Below are 20,216 nucleotides of genomic sequence, written 5' to 3'. Positions count from 1 at the left end.
AGGTTTCATTTGGTTTCGAATGCAAGTTGAAAGCGTGTGCTGCACCGTGCTTGGCAGACAAATCGTATTGAGTTGAAGTTTGTTTTCTGATTTTCCTAACCCTCCCCAGCAGTCTTTGGATTGCTGTGGTCAGCTTGGCAAAGGGAGTGACTCAGAAATAAATGGTTCCTTTACAATTCCTGCCTCCTTCCCAACTCCTTCCGCCATAGACCGCAGAAATCTTGCTTCTGTTACGTGACCTCCCACCTTTGACTTGTCAGAGAACTGATGAAACTCCAACCCAACTGAAGGCAGTCGAGTTTAGTGTCACCGGCCCCAGCCCCAACGCACTGTTCCACAGATGAGCCACTGGGTGGGTGGGGGCTGGGGCTGTTTGCTGTCACATCTGGGCCAGTCTCGGGAGTGTGTAAGAAGCTTCCACTGTGAATTACCCCAGTCTTTTCTCTTTCTCTATCTCACTCCGATGCAGGAAGGCTGTTGGATAAGGGCCAGAGAATACCTAGTTGAGGTGTCTCCTGCCGCTGTAGCACCTGTAAATGCTCACACCTAGTTCCATATGCACTGAAGCCATCCGTGTCTAAACTGTCTGCCCTAACAAACAGGGCAGTGAGAGATGAGACACGGTTAGTTGTTAAGCAATCGGTTGAAGGTGAAGAGTACCTGTGAAGGTATCAGTGATGGAAAGAGACACATCTCTCTCTCATTGGGTCATTGGATTGAATGGTGATCATCACTGTCTCACTGCCCAGGGCTCTGGTTTACTCTGAGGCTGATGGATCTAGTAAAACAGGGAGCAAGAGGATTGGTCTTGGAGAATTCTTTTTAACCTTTCAGTTGGATTGTCGTTGATTATTATCTGAATAATTTAGAAAGGGACACAGAATGGAGGAGGAAAAGATCGGAAGTAGTAAAGGTTGGGCTGGCATGGTCACTGGGACTCATAGTTAATGGTGGCTGCTGATTAGCTCAACTTAACCGGGAGGAATTAAGGGGCTCCAGTCTTGCTGATGCATGGACGAGGAATTTTACTATCTGTTACAGACTAGTGTATACAGCGTAGAATTGTTTAAATAAGACCCACCCAAGCCTCTGCTAAGATGTGCCTGGTTAAACAGCCTGCACTCGCTGTCTCAGCTCAGATATAAGGAGTACCAGGTGGTGAGTGGTGACCAGCAGTCTTAAATCGAGATGGGCTCTGGGGTAAGGACTGAGTGATGGCCCAAAGGGATGAATAATGCCTGATTGAGGGGAGAGACAATAAGAGTGGTGTTTGGTGAACTTGGTCCTTTTGGCTCCCTACTCCTGCTCCAGGGAACCAGGAAAATGATGTTCAACCCCTGTCCTTTGACTGACCTGGTGGGTGAGTTGACTTGGAACAAGGAGGTTCTTGAGGGAGGGGTGACCCTCTTTCAGAAAATAACTGTAACTTCTTAATGCATGTTTCAAAAGTAGATATTGTGATTGGGCAGGGGTTCACTGAGGACGTGGGGTGGGGGGGCGGTGGGGGAGGCGGGGAGCGGATTTATTCAGTTTTAGAATTGGAGCTAGCTGTCTAAGTTATCTTCCCCTTGTTAATTCATTTTAAAACACCTCACTCCAATTGTTTATTCCGAATACTGTTAATTCTCTACACCGTAAATCTTCGAGTATCATACCCACTTTGCTTCCTCTCCTCAAAACTTTGATGAGGAAGGGTGCACATTCTAAATGGGTACTAAACTATCTTCACAACTTTTCATAAAGTTCACAGGGGACTTGGGGAGAATGTATGTTCTATATCTAGGGTATGTTCCATTCAAAGATTTACGGTTGCTTAAAAAGTTACTGTTTAGTTTTAAGTTCTCTTTTAAAATTCCTCACGAGCTGGAGGAGATAGAGCTACAATTCTCCACAGTGCTGCCTGGCAATGATGTCAGCATATCACCATGCTGCCACGGCCTACTGTCGGAGACTTGTAGCTTTTGTTTCCTGCAGTGGCAGGAATGCTTTCCGCAGTGCAGCATTCTAATCAAGGAGTGCAGGGACGGCACTAAGGGATGAGCGATGCGCGATCCAAACACTAATGAAACCATCAGGGCTGTGTAGTGTGGGCTGGGTGACTGTTGAGAGTTTGCAGAAAGCCCGTGACCCATTTAGTGGGAAGGGCAGTAAGCTTGAATCCACGCTTTTGGTTCTGGTTTCTTTTCAGCTTGACACGCACTCATTTGGGCAGGTTCCACCAGTTCTCAGCCAAACCGTTAGTTAGTGGACTCTGGAGCAGTGGGGCTTGCTGTGTTTTCTCAGGTTTTGGGGTGGGTGGTGGGACCTGACACTGCCACAGGAGGACCGCACCTTGTACTGAGCCGTCGGCGGAACAGTTGGAGCATGGTCACGGAGCAGTGCAGAACCAGGATCCTGTGTCAGGAATTGGTGCGAGATGCTAGAAGGCAGGAATCTGACCAGCAGGCAGTGGGCAAGTCCCAGAATCTATCCCACAGCGGCTCAGTTTGGAACGCAGTTCGCTCATCACCTACTGTTGCTGTTGGAGAGCAGTCCACCGCTCTCTGATGTCAGAAACACCACGGTTTCCACTGATTCTGGGTGACTTTTATTTCCCTTCATCTTAGACTTTGCTGCACTCCCACCTACCAAACAGCCTTAACAAAGATGTGAGTAAAGACATTAGTGAATAAATAAGTGAATGAGTGATTGATTTCATTTCACAATATTGTCATAATATCTGTGCATGTGTGTCTGTTTAAAATGGAACTTGGCGTTCTTGCAAACTTATCCACAGTTATGTGATTGTCATTTGCAGTGAATTGGTTATAGTACATTCCTCTTCTAGGTTCATACAACAATGAAGGCCAAATGGCCTCTGAGACTTGGAAATTGGACCAAGGAATTATCTATTATAAATGGAGGAGTGGGATGCAACTTGGAACAACCCATCTGTTGTTCCCATCAAGAGCTGTCAGTCTGTGGTTCCCCACCTCCAGTCTCTCAAAATCAGTGTACCATTCCAGAGTCACAGAGCAAGATCTCCAGAAATACAAGAGCATTTCCAGGGAGTTGATGTTGAATTTTTTTTTTAAAACAATTTGGATGCTGCACACTAGGGACCTTGATTACAGTTGGTGTACAGTAGAAGTGATTCAGCTGCCTATGCCTTTGGGTATTGAATAAATGCTTGAAAGGGAATGTGTTTTCAGTACAGGGTGCAAGGACTAACTGTAAAGCTCTTTCAAAACAGCTAGCCCAGGCATGTTTGGCTGAATGGCCTCCTCCTGTTCTTGTATCATTCAGTTTTATAACTGGCATTATTCCCTTCAACAATCGAACTTTGAAATGGTTTGGGAATAGTTTAATTCTGTTTGGCCAGAAATTCTGAAAAGACTATTACTATCCAAGTATTAAAACACTAGACTTGGAAACTTTGCACACATGTGAGATTATTTTTCTTGTGTTGAACGAGTCACTGAGCACTAACTAAAATAAGGTGCAGGATCTGAAAGTGTTTCAGGAGCAGACTCTGTGCATGTGCCATGTCTGAAGTAGCAGTGACCATAATCCTGAAGTCACAGACCTGCAGCCACATCTCAAGTGTTTCCTCTTTTTTTTTTCCACCCTGTTCCTATCTGGGCGGGACACAAACAACAGATCCTCGTGGAAAACGGAGAGAACAAAAGTGCACTGCAAGGAGGTAGTTCAGGAGGAAGACCTTCCACCCCCCATCATTGAGGACATGTCAACCGCCCAAGAGCAGCCAGCTGCTGAGATGCCCCACCTGGAGGAGCAGGAGAGCGAGAGCAGCAGTAACCCTCCGAAAGTGGATTGTAACCCAGAGGAGAAGCAGAGATTGCAGAGAGACAACCTCAACAAAATCCTCCTGAACCTGTTGGCCAAGATCCCAGGAAAAAACGGTGAGGCTTGGCTATTGGCTAAACAGTTTCACCAGGCCAGGGTGATTATGCAGCTTACAGCCGTCTAGATAAGAAAGGGATGGGTGGGTGTTATAGTTTGGGTGATGCAATCATAATGCCCCTGCACTGAAGAGGAAATGTCTCCCACCAGCCCGGCTGGGTCAAAATGTCTCATGCTGTCAGATCTCGGCATATTGGTAAAGTGCATTCTCTTGGCTAAAAAGCGTTAGTGTGTTGCAGGTTCCTGGCATCACACACTGAAGGGTGTGAGACCATGATCAATCAGCAATAAATATTGACTCGCCAGCAATGCCCATATCCCTAGAATAAATTAAAAAACCGAGTGCTGGTCAATCTCAGCAGGTTGGGCTGTATCTGTGGAGAGAGAAATAGCATTAATGTTTCAAGTCCAATATGACTTTGGTTTGGCACGGAGTTTGTTTTGGACTGCACGTTGGTGCAGAATAGAGTTGAACTGAGATTGTGAATGAGCTCTGCTTCTTGACCACAGATGCTGCCAGACTTGCTGTGTTTCTCCAGCACTTTGTCTTTATTTCAGATCTCCCGCATCCCCAGGACCTTGTGTTTGTGGATAAATAAACCCAACGTTTAATCCTGTAAATACATGCCTGGTCTGGTTCACTTTCTAGTCAGTGGTAATCCCCAGTGGATCTGAGACAGAAATAGCTGGAAAACCTCAGTGGGTCTGGCAGCATTGTGGAGCTGGAGAATCAGAGTCCATGTTTCAAGTCTGGTGACCCTTCAGAATCATTCATCGGGGGTATTTGGAAGCAATAATGCTATCGAATGTCAGGGGACTTGGAATCTGTCTTAGTGGTGATGGTCATTGCCTACTGTTTGTGTTGTGCGACTGTTGGCATGTCACCTGACAGCCCAAGCCCATCTTGTCCAAGTGTAGCAAGACCTGGACGTGGATTGCTTCAGTATCTGAGGAGTGGGGCTGAACGTTGTGTGACCATCCCCACTTCCCCAGCATTGATGAAGTAGCTTAAGGTGGTTAGGCCTAGGGCACACCCTGAGGAACTGTTGCAGAGTGTCCAGCTAGTGGAGAGTTCTTCTACTCTCTGGCCCCAGTTACGAATGATTCCAGTTTAGCTAATGCCACAAATGCTGCCTTGACACTCCCACCTGTGGAGTTCAGCTCTTTGGTCCAGGTTTGAGGATAGTAACTGAGTGGCTCTGGTAAAACTCAAACTGAACTCGTTGTATAGGTTATTGCTGGACAAGGTCCGTTGATAGCACTGTTTTTTGAGACCTTCCCCTGCTTTGATGGACACCTTAATGGCTGGATTGGATTTCTCCTACTTTTTGTACACAGGGCAAACTCGGACATTTTTCTACATTTCAGTCAAAACGCTGGTACCTACTTCTCCCTGAAATCTTGACGAGGACCACAGCTCATTCTGCAGCACAAGTCGTCAGTCCTATTGGACATGCTGTCACGACTCGGTCTTTGCAATATCTAGTGTCTATAGCTATCACTCAACGTCAACTCGAGGGCATGAGTTTAGGGTGAGGGGGGAAAGATATAAAAGAGACCTAAGGGGCACCTTTTTCATGCAGAGGGTGATAAGTGTATGGAATGAGCTGCCAGAGGCAGTGGTGGAGGTTGGTACAATTACAACATTTAAAAGGCATCTGGATGGGTATATGAATAGGAAGGGTTTGGAGGGATATGGGCCAAGGGCTGGTAGGTGGGACTAGGTTGGGTTGAGATATCTGGTCAGCATGGATGAGTTGAACTGCAGGGTCTGTTTCTGTCCTGTACATCTCTATGACTCTATGAATGTCATGTGGAGTGAATTGAATAAGCTGAAATCTGGCTTCTGGGATGCTGGGGACCTCGGGACAAATTACTGATGGATTATCCACTTGGCACAGCTATTTGAAGATGGTTGCAACTCCTTCAGCCTTGTGTTCCGATACTGATGCATTGAGCTCCCTTATCATTAAGAATGGGGATATTTTGTGGCGCCTTCTCCTCATGTTGTTTAATTGTCCACTACCATTCATGGCTGGACATGAAGACCAGCATTCCTACGTTATTCTAAAGTAGTCAGTTAATCCTGTTAGCTTGAATAAGTAGTTTGTTAGCCTTTTCACAGATAAGCGGTACTGAGTAACTAAACTGGTCTTTTGGTTTGTCTGCTTTCCAGCTATCGATGTAACCTACTTGTTGGAAGAAGGATCGGGGAGACGGCTACGTAGACGCACACTAATGTTAACTGAGAGCAGCTTCAGGAAGTGATGCACAACCATGGAATGGAAGGGAGCGTTTCCTGTATTGGAAATCCTGGCTTCTGCCCTGTCCTATTGCGTCCTGACAGCAAGAGAATTGAGGGATGGGGCCCCTCCCCCACCACCCTACACAACCCCTCTGCTCTTCAACCCCGCCCCCCCCTCCCCCGAGCTCTCTGATTAAACTATTAAATAGGACAGGAGGATGAAGAAGAAACTGACAAATTGAAACGAGTTAGCACTTGGATGCAGTGAGCCGGCCAGCACTCCCGCTGTTGATCTGCAGAGTGCTCTTGCTGTGTACGCACACGCGTGTGTATGGTGTTCCTCTCATTAACATCGGGGGGAGCGGGGCTCAGTCAACTCCATGCTCCCGTGGCCTGAGGCAGCCGAGAAACTTTATTTTGGGGGAGGTGGGGCACTATTGTATTGCCAAACCACCATCCATGAAGTGGGTGGAGGTGGTGTCTGATCGAAATGTTAATAATACACAAGCGTCAAGAGATCTCTTTTCTTTTTTTTTAAAAAAAGGACTGAACTCCATTTCTGTTCCTGTTCTTTGATTGTATGTGTGAATTCACCAGTGTGATTGTCATACAGTTTGTCCAGAGTGTGTATATATGTATATGGAGAAAGAGAAGACAGCTGAGAAACAAGGTAGTGGGATAGGGACGTTTACAATCCAAGCCCAGTGTTTGCACTCTCTCTGAGCAATTAAAGGCAACCAGTGTGCTGGCCCAGTAACCTACGATGGTACGTGCTTGGATCAGGTCCTGTCTACCTTACCTTCAGCAAAACAAAAAGCAATTAATAAACAGAGGCGAGAAAAATGAAATTAAAAAGAGACATGAGTGGATTGGAAGATTGATTGATTGATTAATTAATTAATAGCACTTAAAGTGTCTTTGTAGTTGGGTCAGGGAGAGGAGGGGTCTTGCTCTGGGTGGACTGGGATCTTTGGTTTTGACTTTTTCTAAGTTCATTGAGGACATTCAGAGATACCATTGTTGTTGTCCTAAGCTGTGTGTCTGGTGTGCTCCATAAAGCAAATAAATTAAGGTGTGCTTTCTCAAAAACCGTAACCCCATCCCCCTGGAGGTTTGCAAGCAAGGGTCTCCTGCTGGGACTGATGGCGACATTGCGCACCACGCAAGTTACACCTAGCTTAATGGCGACTATGCTTGAGGACAAGTCTAAGAGCTTGTCCTAAGTTGTGCTTCCTGTACTCTTGGTAAAAGAGAAGGTTATGAAAGAACCGAGCACCAAAGAGTTAATTTTGTTATCAAAATGAGTGATCTGTGGATGAAGTTTCTCATTCCCATTAAGCTCTGAGAGATTAACATCTCTCCTGAGCAATTTTCTCCCAACTAAGACCCCACTATTACAAAGAGTCTGGGGGTCCTTGAATATGTGATTCGGGGCTAATTCTTTCTCTAGAATCTGTTAAGACTTTTGAACAAGCCACTCATTTGGCCCATCAATCCTGATCCTTTTGTAAATCCATGTGCGACTCCGCCATCAGGCAGTTCTTTCGCTGGCCCATTTCCTGTCCCAAACCTTTCTTTAATGAGTCAAGCATTGAGTGGTTTGTTTGAAGCTGTTCCTGCCACCTTTAACATCAGATGTGAATGGGTCCCAAACTTTGATGTGAAACCGGGACTGATGATCCCACGTCTAATTAGGCATACGGTTCCTTTCAAACAAAAACACCTGGCCAAACAATAACATTGTCATAACTTGAACCATACAAGCTGCTGCTGTTTCCTCAAGTTCCTGTCCCCCTTACTTTGTTATTCCTTCTTTCCAACCTGGGGTGAGCTGGAGTTTGCATGCTGTATACCCATAGTGCAGTGCAGCAGGGCAGGAAGTCACCTTGCCCATTGAATCGGCTCAGGCTCTTTCTCAGGGGGAGGAAGATCACTTTGGTTCATTCCACTTGCCCTTGTTCTTATTTCATTTGTTTCTCTCATTTGAAATACTTACCTATTTCCCTTTGCATTTGTATCTCTCACCTGATCAGGCAGCACGTTCCAAAGCTAAATGAACCATTGTGTCCTGTCATGTCAGGTTCATTCTCCACCCCCCCCTGTTCAATTTTTTGTTGTCTTGCAGTTAGCAATTCACAGCCATTACCCCCTAGAATTGGATCACATGGATTTGCAACGAGTAAATCTGACCACATTATTAAAATGATACATGACTTGTGACTTCTACTTCCTGATGACATTCATTAGGTTGAGTCTGACTGTACCTGAACTCTTGCCTATAGCATCTTGGCCAGAAACATAAGGCAGAATCCCTGTCTCCTTTGCTTCATTCAACATTTCCTCCCTCCCAACAGCTAGAAACTCCCCTGGCCCCGCTCAGTGTTGTCATCTATTTCCAGTACCTGCCCTGCTGAGTGGCAGCTCGCCAGAGAGACACCAAACCTCTGCCCCAAAATTACAGATCACAGCAGATGGCGTGGTGGGGAGACTGGGTCAGGAAGTCTCTTACAGGAAGAGCAGTGGGTCGCTTACTGTCTTTGAAGGCTCTGCAAGCAGAGGTATCAGGATCATGTGGGGGAAGGGACTGAGTGTTGACTGCCAGGTCAACCACTCGTGTTGGGGGCCATGTCAAAATACATTTGAACTGAGGTTTCAGTGTGTGAACGGATTGGGAAGCCACGGTTACAGAGGGTCTTCACTTGTGTACAGTATTAACCAGCTACATGTGCAACACCAGTAACACCAAAGTCATGGCCAAGTGGAGCCAGTGTGAAATCTTCTCTTTTCTTAAAATAAAACCAACATAAGTAGGCAGGAGAATACAAAAGGAAAGCCACTACAGAAATGAAAAGCAGTATTCAAAATGAAAAAGTATTTGTTGTGAAGTAGAAAACATTCGCGTAGAAGTAATAATCAAGACACTACGTCTGTGTTCTGTTTGAACTGTACAGTGTAGTACCTTCCCGCCCATTTTAACTAAAAAAAAACGAAAAAGGAAAAAAAAAAGCTTTGCTTTGTCCGTATGTAAGCTTATGCAGTCCCACTCCCAACATCCTTTTAAATAAGTAAAAAAAAAACAGAAATTATGATGTGCCAATGTGTACATATCAGTTGTGTGGTTGTCAGCAATACTGTCATCACATGTTCCTTTACATGGACCAATTCTGTCCTCATGTACAAACGCATTGCGTCAATCTCAGTGGAACATGTTCCATCCCATTCCCCTTTTGTGTCTCAAAAGAAGAAAACCCTTTGAGATCGTATTTTATTAAAAAAAAATCGAAAAAAGAGAAAGATTGTTTTGACTATTTTCTTACTGCAAAGCAACACTGTACAGTAGCAGACGATTGAGTATGAGATACTCGATTCATCATTGATAGGAGTTTTGACAGGTCTGTAATATTTTCATTTGTCTCCTATAGACATTTCACTCTTGGTAATAGTGTCAAACACTAAGAAAAATACAAAAAAAAAATTTATATATGTAGAAGGCACACTATGTCTGTCATTTTCTCTTTCTTTGCCGAAAGATTAAATCATGTTTTAGACAATCAGTGGTTAGGTAATGCCATTTTATTTTTTTTCTTCCTCTTTCCTTCCCTTCCCCTACCCTACCCTCCCCTCCTTACTGGCATAGAAAGTGATGACAGGTTTTTTTTTAAATGTTTTTTTTGGTTTACTTTTTAAAAAAAATTACAAAAACAAAGTCACAAAATCGCTGTTTAAAAGCACTACATTATTGCAAATAGATATAACTATAGTCTGCATGGGTGTAGGCAGTGTGATTGTTTGCTGGAAAAATGCTGCTAATATATTTACTTTTTACAGAAGCATATCTAATAGATAATTGTTTTGACTTTAATCTTTGTAAATTATGTATTACGAATTTTAACGTTGGATGTAATTGCATAAAGACGCGTGTATCTCAACTTGAGAAAGTCTAGTATTAAATGGAGAAACTGTTTTTTTTTTCTTAATTGTCGTTTGTGACCTTTCTTTGCGTTGAACTTCAAAGTTTCCCAGTCTCAACGTGCAGAGTGCTTCCCCTTGTCTGTTCCTCAGGCAAGCTATCTCTGGTGACCCTCTGGGGGTGGCAGGATGGCACAGTGGGTTAGCATTGCTGTCTCAGAGCACCAGGGTCCCAGGTTCGATTCCAGCCTTGGGTGACTGTGTGGAGTTTGTACATGGAGTTTGTCTGCGTGGGTTTCCTCCGGTTTCCTCCCGCAATCCAAAGATGTGCAAGTCACGTGAATTGCCCATAGTGTTAGGTGCATTAGTCAGAGGGCAATGGGTCTGGGTGGGTTACTCTTCAGAGGGTCGGTATGGACTGGGTGGGCTGAAGGGCCACTGTAGGTAATCTGATCTAATCTGATCTAAATGTTGCAAGTGTCTCTGTACCAAGTTTGGATTGACTGAGAGGACCATGAACAATACAGGTATTGTCCCCAAGTTTGATGTAGCAACATGCCAGTTACTATATGATTAGATTAGATTACTTAGTGTGGAAACCGGCCCTTTGGTCCAACAAGTCCACACCGACCCTCCGAAGAGCAACCCACCCAGACCCATTCCCCTACACCTAACAGTAGGGGCAATTTAGCATAGCCAATTCACCTAACCTGCACATCTTTTGGACTGTGGGAGGAAACTGGAGCACCCGGAGGAAACCCATGTAGACACGGGGAGAATGTGCAAACTCCACACAGAGAGTCGCCCAAGGTGGGAATTGAACCCGGGTCTCTGGCACTGTGAGGCAGCAGTGCTGACCACTGTACCACCATGCTGCTCACAACAAATATATTCACCTCCTTCAGGCAGGGTTCCCACTCCTGCTCACTATCAGGAGGTGTGGTTTAGGGGTTCTGAGTTCTCTGCTTTATTCCTGGTTTTGACTCCAAGGTAAAGAATAGCCATCTGTGTGTAGGTGTGGGGATTGTATGTCTGCAGTACTGTCTTCAGATGGATGGGGAAGGATCTCTTTAGAAGGATCTTGTAACTGCATGACTGGCTGTCCACATTTGTGATCAACTGATCTGTTCCACTGTTGATGATCGTTTGGCTGCAGTGCACTCAGTACTGAGTCCCTTTGAACTATCGAACACTTCAAAGGCTTGCTGATATGGAAGGGCCTTATCTTTTGAGTGAAGCTTCATGTCACAAGGGAATAATTCCAGTAGAGAAGCCCCAACACTGGTTGCTCTTGCACTTCTGCACAATGGCACCTGTAACGTACCAACAGGAATGAATGTTCGCAATTACTTTCTATGGAGCAAGTATCCAGAGAAACCATGCAATTGCGCCTTTTGTGGTTGGGTTCAGAAACCTCTCAACACAAACAAGATGGATATTCTGCTGTTAGTCTCCAGGCATTTCGTGTTGTTTGAAAGGTGCTTTTGGAAAATCTAAGAGTGTAACATGCTGCAATGAGTCCATTTGTATTCTCTTGATGCTAGAGTGCTGGCTGGTCAAGGCTGCTACTCAGTACCCAATCTGCTTTTTGATGCTGAGGAATTCTCTGCTGAGGTGAAGGAAAGAGTTTTAAGAGAAAGAGTCAAGGACCGTTGGTGAAAGCCTGCCCCTGCACCGGAGTCCAGCTTCAGCAAGTATCCCGAGAAACCAAACAATCCCGCCTTGGTGATTAGGTTCAGAGTCTCAGCGCAAACAAGTTTGGATATTGCTGCTACGCTGTCCAGGCATTCCATGTCATCAGCATTTTTCGTTCCTGGCCTAACTCGTTCAAACATCGGTAACTAGCAGGCTCTGCTTGGACATAAGGAACTGGAGTGACCCCCTGAGCTGTATGAAGGGGAATGGATCTGCTATGAATCATCCTTCCTGTCTATCCACAAGCTTATAGACCAGTAACTGCACAGTGCCATTAAATTAGGTTTGAGAAGACAAAGAGGGTTTGCTCACCTTGGAGCATGTCAGCATGATCTCTGTGAAAAAGGCAAAACCTAGCTGCTGCCTGGATCTTGTATTCCCAGGTTTACCAGTGGAACTACCTGCAGCTCCAGGAGACCAACACAAACTGCTGGCCTGCATTCACTAGCCTACCCTTCTCACTTCTGGTTTGACTTGGTGGCAAGTGGGATCGGTTATCCCAAAGGAGCCGATAGCCTTTCCTGTCGAGATATCAGTTAATGATTGCTGGCTTTTGGCAGTCCTTTCCCCTACCTGGTTTTGTTCCACAGCTTGACCTCTCTGGAGCCAGGCTGCTGGCTGTGCCTCCGGGAAGCAGCGACCATCTCCAAATCAGAAGATCTTTGGAGCCAGTTCCCACTGCAGAAACCCAACTACAGAATCTGCACTGGCACTGCCCTGCACTATTCAAGGGTGCTGCATTGCCTTTTGGATACAGTTTTAAATCCTCGCGATGAATTGTGACACGTCCCATGGCGATTTTCAGAGAATAATAGGAAAATGGATATCTATGTCCTGTCCCTCAATTAGTATCAATCAAAAAGTGATTTGCCAATATTTTCTGTGGAGCATAACAACCAGAGTCTATGGAACTATTCAGTCCATTGAGTCTGCTCCACCATCCAGTTAATGGTGAATGATCATCTGTCCTTTTGATACCAATTAGTGACCAGAAGTTTCTCAATTTCTATCTTGGATATGTTCTTTGACCTTCCACAGATCTCCACAGCACAGAATTCTAAAGATTCACGGTCCCCTGAAAAATAACGCCTCCTCGTCTCAGTCTCAAAACCCCTTATCCTGAGATTACATCACCTGGTTTTAGACTCTGACTAGGGGAAGCTATCTATATCATGGTTTGTAAGCTTCAATCAGGTGATCTCGTGTTCTTCAATACTCTGCAGAGTCCAGATTCTGTCTCCTCAGTCTCTTAAGACAATTTTACTATCCCGGGATTAACTTGGTGAATCTCTGTTCCATTCCCTCTGTGCCAGGTGTATCCCTTAGATAGGAGAACCAAAATCGAATGCAGTACTCCAAATATGGTCTCACCAAAGTTCTGTGTAAGTGCAGCATGACATCTTTACCCTGTCCTAAGATCTCCCTTCAATGGTTCATGAACAAGAGCAAAGCGTTCTTTTCTCCAACCTCTCGTTATCTAAGATGTATTCTGCCTTTGTCTTGTTGCTGCCAAAGTGAAACACTTAACTCTACTTCACATGTTCATGAAGCCTCCTTGCCTCATCCTTAAAAACTTGTAGTATTTGCACAGTGCCTGGGAAAGAATTGGGTCCCACAGCTATATCATTTACATAGATTGTCATTGGTTGTGGACCAAGCACTGATCCTTGCAGCACCCTGCTAGTAACAGCCTGCCACTCTGAGAATGATCCATTTATTCCTGCCCTCTGTCTGTTAACCAATTTTCAATCCATGTAGAAATATTCCCCCAGTTGCATGGACAACCCTTAGTCTGGTTAACATTACAAGCATTGCATCTTCAGTAATGCCACTTCCTTTAAATTCTTTACTTTCAAGAGTCCCCCTGGTCGCCATTGTTTCTCTGAGTTTTTCTGCACTGATGTATGGAAAGTAACAATTTAGTTCCTCAACTATTTCCCTGTTCCCAACGATAAATTCTCCTGACCCTACGCGTAATGGGTCTACATTTCTCCTTGCTAATCCTTTCCTTTTGTACGTAGCTAAAGAAGCCCTTCAAGTCCACATTTTATGTTCCTTATTTGTTTGTATTCAAAATTTCTGGGATTTGTTTAGTCAGGTTCTTGGTCTTCCTTAGGGTTCGAAATTGCATCCAATCCTCAGGCTTACTCTCTTTCTGGCTTTCTTAGCCGCCATTCCCTTTTAATTCAATACAGTCTTTACCTTAATGGCTGATTTACCTTTGTTCCTTCGGATGTTCAGGCCCTAGAGGAATATGTATCATATAGCTTCTCTTCAAATATTCACCATTGCCTTTCGACTTCCAAACCTATAGTGTATTTTCCTGATGAAGAGCTTATGCTCAAAATGTCGACTCTTTCACTGCCTGACCGACTCTGTTTTTCTAGCGCCATACTTTTTGACTATAGTGTATTTTCCCAAGCCACCATAGACACCTCAGACCTTGATAATATCTCATTTTCCAGTTTAAGACACTAGTTTCAGAATGAACTGTATTTCCTGATGTGAAGTTCCATCATGTTACGGTCATGCTTTCCCAAAGAGCACTGCACAGCCGAGTTATTAATTAGCCCTTTCTCATTACACCTTAGAGTCATAGAGATGTAGAGCATGGAAACACCCTTCAGTCTAACCCATCCATGCCGACCAGATATCCCAACCCAGCTAGTCCCACTTGCCAGCACCTGGCCCATATCCCTCCAAACCCTTCCCATCCATATGCCTTTTAAATGTTGCAGTTGTGCCAGCCTCCACTTCCTCTGGCAGCTCATTCCATACATGTACCACCTCTATGTGAAAAAGTTGCCCCTTAGGTCTCTCTTATGTTTCCCCTCTCACCCTAAACCTATGCCCTCTAGTTCTGGGCTCCCTGACCCCAAAGAAAGGACTTTGTCTATTTATCCTATCCATGCCCCTCATGCTTTTGTAAACCTCTATAAGGTCACCCCTCAGCCTCCGACACTCCAGGGAAAACAGCTTCAGCCTCTCCCTATAGCTCAAACCCTCCAACCCTGGCGACATCCTTGTAAATCTTTTCTGAACCCTTTCAAGTTTCACAACATCCTTCCGATAGGAAGGAGACCAGAATTGCACGCAATATTCCAACAGTGGCCCTAACCAATGTCCTGGACAGCCGCAACATGACCTCCCAACTCCTGTACTCAATACTCTGCGCTCGATCCTTAATGGGTTCCTCCACACGCTGCTCCAGAAGCACATCATCCACATAATGAGCATAATTATATTTTCTACATAGAAACAGTAAATGCATCTTTCATGAAGAGCAGGAGTAGGCCAGTCAGTTTTGCCAGTTCATGAGATTGCTGGTGATCTCTGGCCAAACTCCATGTACCTTCCTTTGGCCCATATCCCTTAATACTTTTGCTTAACAAGAAATCCATGTCAGATTTTGAAATTAACAAGTGATCAAGCATCAACTGCCACTTGAGAATGTTCTAATCTTTGTGTGTGGAAGTGCTTCCTAACATCTCCTCTCCTGAAGACTTTCTCCCTAATTCTCAGAGTGGCACCTAGGTCTGGAATCTGCAGCCAGTGGAAAAAGTTTATCCTTATCAACCCTGTCTTTTCCTGTTAATATCTTGAAGACTTTGATCAGATCACCCCTTAACCTTATAAATTTGAGGGAAAAGCTAGCCTCATTTGTACAATCTCTCCACAGAATCCCTGGAGTCCAATTGTCATTCTTGTAAATCTACATTGTGCTCCCTTCAAGGCCATTCTATCTTTCTGAACGTGTCCTGCCCAGATCTATGCTCAGTGCTGCAAGTGGGGTCTAACCAGAGTTTTGTATAACTGCAGCAAATCTTCCACATTCTTGTATTCCAATCTTTTAGATGTAAAAGCCACCATTCCAATAGCTTTCTTGATTATTTTCTACACCAGTTCATGCTATTTTCAAGCTCTATACCCCTCAGCCCCTATGTTTCTTTGGGCATCCAACTGCATACAATTGAGCAAATATCCTGATCTGTTTTTACTCTGTCCAGCGTGGATAGTCTCACACTTGCTTACGTCGAACTTCATCTTGCACAGTTTTGTGCATTCACCTAGTCTGCTAATATCCCTTTATAATTTTATGTATATCGTGCTGTCTAACTTTGACGCCAGCAAATTTGGATGTATGACTTTCTCAGCTGTTATCCATCCAAGTTGTAAAGGGTTTTATATTGTGTAAGGCCATATACAAACCTAATCCTTTCTAAATCTCTTGTTTCCAGTTTGAGCTGTCTATAATTCAGCCTTAAGTGATGCTATGTATCCTTTTATATGTCTTTCCAAGATACTCATTCGTTGCTTATAATATTATGGAATCTCTTTCTCTCTCTCTCTTTTTCTCTTTCTCTCTCTCTCTCTCTCTCTCTCGCTCTCTCTCTCGCTCTCTCGCTCTCTCTCTCTCGCTCTCTCTCTCGCTCTCTCTCTCGCGCTCTCTCTCGCGCTCTCTCTCTCGCTCTCTCTCTCGCTCTCTCTCTCGCTCTCTCTCTCGCTCTCTCTCTCGCTCTCTCTCACACTCTCTCTCACTCTCTCGCTCTCTCTCGCTCTCTCTCACACTCTCTCACACTCTCTCTCTCTCGCTCTCTCTCGCTCTCTCTCGCTCTCTCTCACACACACACTCACTCTCTCTCTCTCTCTCTCTCTCTCACACACACACTCACTCTCTCACACTCACTCTCTCTCTCTCTCTCTCTCTCTCTCATACACACTCTCTCTCGCTCTCGCTCTCGCTCTCTTTCTCTCACACTCTCTCTCCCGCTTCACTCAAACCTCACCTGATCCTTCAAACAAGTTGCCAATGCATTGGAGACTATTGAGTCAAGATGAGGGTTAGGAATACAGAGCTGTGCGCCCAGGTCTGCAGTTGTGGTCAAGAACTGGATCCCAAGCTGAATCATCGTCACACACCTTTGGCCGATTGCACGGTTCTCACCTAAGTACGAGGAGGAAATTCTGTAAATCAAATTAGGGTCTTCATTAACTTGGTTAAGTATGACATCTGCCCATTGAGTCATCAATGGAGTTAAGTACAAATGTGAAATTTCATTTTGGGATTCTTAGACTGTTAGCATAGCTCTTGGCTATCTTTCCAGGGATGTTAAAGGTTAGTTCTTAATAACCTGCTATTCTTTTAAACACTGACAGGATATGTTCGAAACAACTGCAAGAGATAAGGATTATGAAGTTCAAAGGGTGGTACATGGTTCTAAGCATGGTATTGGATAACAAATAGAAGCCACTGTAATTGGGTTTCTTTGGAAGACTTTGAAATATTGTACCCTGGTATCCTCTCTTGTCACGTATGTGATTCTAAAGTACTTCTGTTCATTTTCCAGGGCTTTGAGGGTAGAGGTGAGAAGTGATAGAGGAATGAGTAGCTGGCAGTGAGAAGCAGACAGAGAGGTGCTACCCAAGAAGCCAGGCTAATGGGTGCCGAGGAGGTGCCTCTAAAGAAGCCACCGCCACTGTAGTTTAGTGAGCTTCAAAAAAAAAAGACAAGGCCGTGCGGAGATGGAAGAGAAAGGTTTGGAGACTGTAACGAATAACATTGTGGAGATGGTTGTAAGCTGCGGAGAGGGGATGTGAATGCTAGCACTGAAATGTCATCTTGCCCATTCCATGAGTGAATTTCAGGATGTGCCTGGACTCGGCACAAACCTGGCTGGAGCAGCGAGGAAACATTCATGGGGTGTTCAAAAACCCAAGTAAACACATTGATGGTGGTGGGGCTCTAGTGGCACAGCAGTGACAAGAGTCGTAGAGATGTACAGCATGGAAACAGACCCTTCGGTGCAACTCGTCCACGCCGACCAGACATCCCAACCCAATCTAGTCCCACCTGCCAGCACCCAGCCCATATCCCTCCAAACCCTTCCTATTCATATACCTATCCAGATGTCTCTTAAATGTTGCAATTGTACCAGCCTCCACCACATCCTCTGGCAGCTCATAGAGCATAGTGTGTAGTAATGGTGATGCACATTGATTAGACACCACCTGGGGTTTGGTCTCCACGTCAGTTCAAGGACATGGTAGCCTTGGGCTGATGCAAACAAATTTACCAGAATCCTCCAGTTATAAGGCTATGACCTTCAGGACATCTCAAACTGAAGAAAGAACATGGGAGCTAGTAGAGATTTTTAATATGATGGAAGCATTTGATAGGCTTAGCAAACAAGTTTCACTTGTGACTGAACCCAAAATGGGGGCATATATGTAAGAGTGTCAAATTCAATTGGGAATTTGGGAGAAATTCCTCCACCCAGAGGGGGAGTGGGTGAGCAAGAATGGGCGATTCACTTCCGCAGGGTGTGGGGGAGGCAAATAACAGAAATATTGAAGGGGCAACAAAAATAATTTCAACAAAGTTAAAAATCTCGCAACGTCAGGTGATAGTCCAGCAGGTTTAATTGGGAGCACTAGCTTTCAGAGCGCTGTTCCTCCATGAGGTGGTTGTGGAAGGAGAAGCGCTTCCGATTAAACCTGTTCAACTATAACCTGGTGCTGTGTCCCAACACCGGCCTCTCCAAATCCTGAATTTCAGCAAAGGGACGCTGGGTTTACAACACGACATGTGTCCCCACAAGCGCAGCCAGCCAGCTAAGTTTCTCCAGCACTGTTTTGGTTTCAGATTTCCAACATCTGCACTTCCTTGTTTTATTCTATTGAAAGCATCAGGAGGCAGGGGAAAGCTAGGTAAACACACGAGGAAGAAGTGGTGATTAAATGGGAGACCACTAGCCTGGAGTCATAAGCTTTGGCTGGTTGGGGTAGGCATGCAAACAGATCCTTCAGTGCAACTTGTCCGTGCTGAAAAGATACCCTAACTTAATATAGTCCCGTTTGCCAGCATTTGGTCCATATCCCCTTAAACCCTTCCTATTCATGCACCCATGCTTTTAAATGTAATTGTACCAGCCTCCACCCCTTCCTCTGGCAGCTCATTCCACACATGCACCACGCTCTGGGTGAAAAAGGTACCCATGAGGTCCCTTTTCAATCTTTCCCCTCTCGCCTTAAATTTATGTCCTCTCGTTCTGGGCCCTTCCCCACCCCACCCCCATCCCAGGGAAAAGACTATTTACCCTCTCCATGCCCCTCCTTTTAATAAAGCTCTATAAGGTCACCCCTCAGCCTCCGATGCTCCAGGGAAAACAGCCCCAACCTATTCAGCCTCTCCCTCTAGCTCAAATCCTCCAACCCTGACGATTTCTGCTCCATTTCAAGTTTTAACAATACAGCAGGGAGACCAAAACTGAACAGTTTTTCCAGAAATGAACTAACCACTGTCCTGCGCAGTCGCAACATGACCTCCCAACTCCTATACTCGATGCACTGACCGATCGAATGCCTGCGTAACAAAACGCTGCCTTCACTACCCTGTCTGCTTGCAACACCTCTTTTTAGAGAAATATGGGCCTGCACGCCAAGGTCTCTTTGTTCAGCAACACTCCCTGGGACCTTACCCTTAAATGTGTAAGGCCTGCCCTGATTTGCCTTTCCAAAATGCAGCAGCTCGCATTTATTTAAATTAAACTTCATCTGCCATTTCCTCAGCCCCGAATTCCAGGTGTTATAAGTTGTGCCGATGTTGCCGTGGGATTTGAACTTGTGCCCCCAGGCATTGTTAGGCCTCTTGGCTTTCTAAGGTTAAAAACAATTACTGCAGATGCTGAAAACCAAATACTGGATTAGTGGTGCTGGAAGAGCACAGCAGTTCAGGCAGCATCCACTGGATCTAGTGATATTGCCACTATGCTGCAGTCTCCCTGAATAGCGCAAGAGAAGCTGATCCAAGGGAACACCACCACCTACAGGTTCCCGTGCGAGCCACTCACCATCCCGACTTGGAGCGATATTGCTGTTCCTTCAGTGTCGCCGGGTCAAAAGTCCTGGGGCTCCCTCCCGAAGGGCGTTGAGAGGTCACCTGCACCCAAATGGTGATTAGGGTCAGGCATCACATCCCATTAATGAATAAGGTAATGAAAGGAGTGTTATCTTGTAGAGGAGTGCGGAGTTTTCAGGGAAGGGAGGCATCAGCCAGTCTGTTGCAAGAGTTAATGAAGGGTGTGTGTGAGCTGAGTGAATTGCGAGCCTGTTGACAGAGCTTGGGGAAATTCTGCTGCCTGCTTTATTTCGGCTCTCACCTCGGACAAGCATCTTTTTTCATTTCCCTCCCCTGTGACTTTGCCAAGGGAAAGGGAATACTTTCTTGTTAAATGCTTTACTTTAGAATCAAAGCGGAGGACCTTGGAGCGGTCAGGGCGCTGAGGTACTTGGGAAACGGCGCTCACTCCGACCAGAATCACCACCTGCATGGCACTGAAGGTAAACTCTTCCCACCCAGTCAGCTCTAACGCAGGCCCAGTGCTGTGGGAGCGAGAGTTTCTCCGGTCTGGATAGCGCACTCGCTGCAGGATCAAACAGTGGTTAGCACTGCTGCCTCACAGCG

General features: G+C 45.3%; 1 protein-coding gene and 1 long non-coding RNA gene across 8 annotated transcripts in view; one reads left to right on the top strand and one right to left on the bottom strand.

Moving 5' to 3' along the window:
- Window positions 1–10,125, top strand: part of ash1l (ash1 (absent, small, or homeotic)-like (Drosophila)) — a 243,118-nt gene extending 232,993 nt beyond the window's left edge. For 6 of the 7 annotated variants that reach the window (XM_072548810.1, XM_072548804.1, XM_072548807.1 and 3 more), the window contains 3 exons: window positions 2,607–2,648; window positions 3,640–3,902; window positions 6,080–10,125. In XM_072548810.1, the coding sequence (XP_072404911.1) occupies window positions 2,607–2,648; window positions 3,640–3,902; window positions 6,080–6,171 (397 nt within the window). In that variant the 3' untranslated portion in view covers window positions 6,172–10,125. The remainder of the gene's footprint in view (window positions 1–2,606; window positions 2,649–3,639; window positions 3,903–6,079) is intronic. The other variant, XM_072548808.1, reaches the window with a different exon arrangement.
- Window positions 10,126–10,832: 707 nt separating this feature from the next.
- On the bottom strand, window positions 10,833–19,735 carry LOC140453948 (uncharacterized). The gene is made up of 3 exons (XR_011952528.1): window positions 19,603–19,735; window positions 16,540–16,717; window positions 10,833–11,370 (listed from the first exon to the last, which is right to left on the bottom strand). It is a non-coding gene; the product is annotated as an uncharacterized lncRNA (long non-coding RNA).
- Between the last annotated feature and the right edge of the window lie 481 nt (window positions 19,736–20,216).

This window comes from Chiloscyllium punctatum, chromosome 28 (genome assembly GCF_047496795.1).
Source record: "Chiloscyllium punctatum isolate Juve2018m chromosome 28, sChiPun1.3, whole genome shotgun sequence".
NCBI classification, from domain to species: Eukaryota; Metazoa; Chordata; class Chondrichthyes; order Orectolobiformes; family Hemiscylliidae; genus Chiloscyllium; species Chiloscyllium punctatum.
This window is presented reverse-complemented; position numbering and strand designations above follow the sequence as displayed.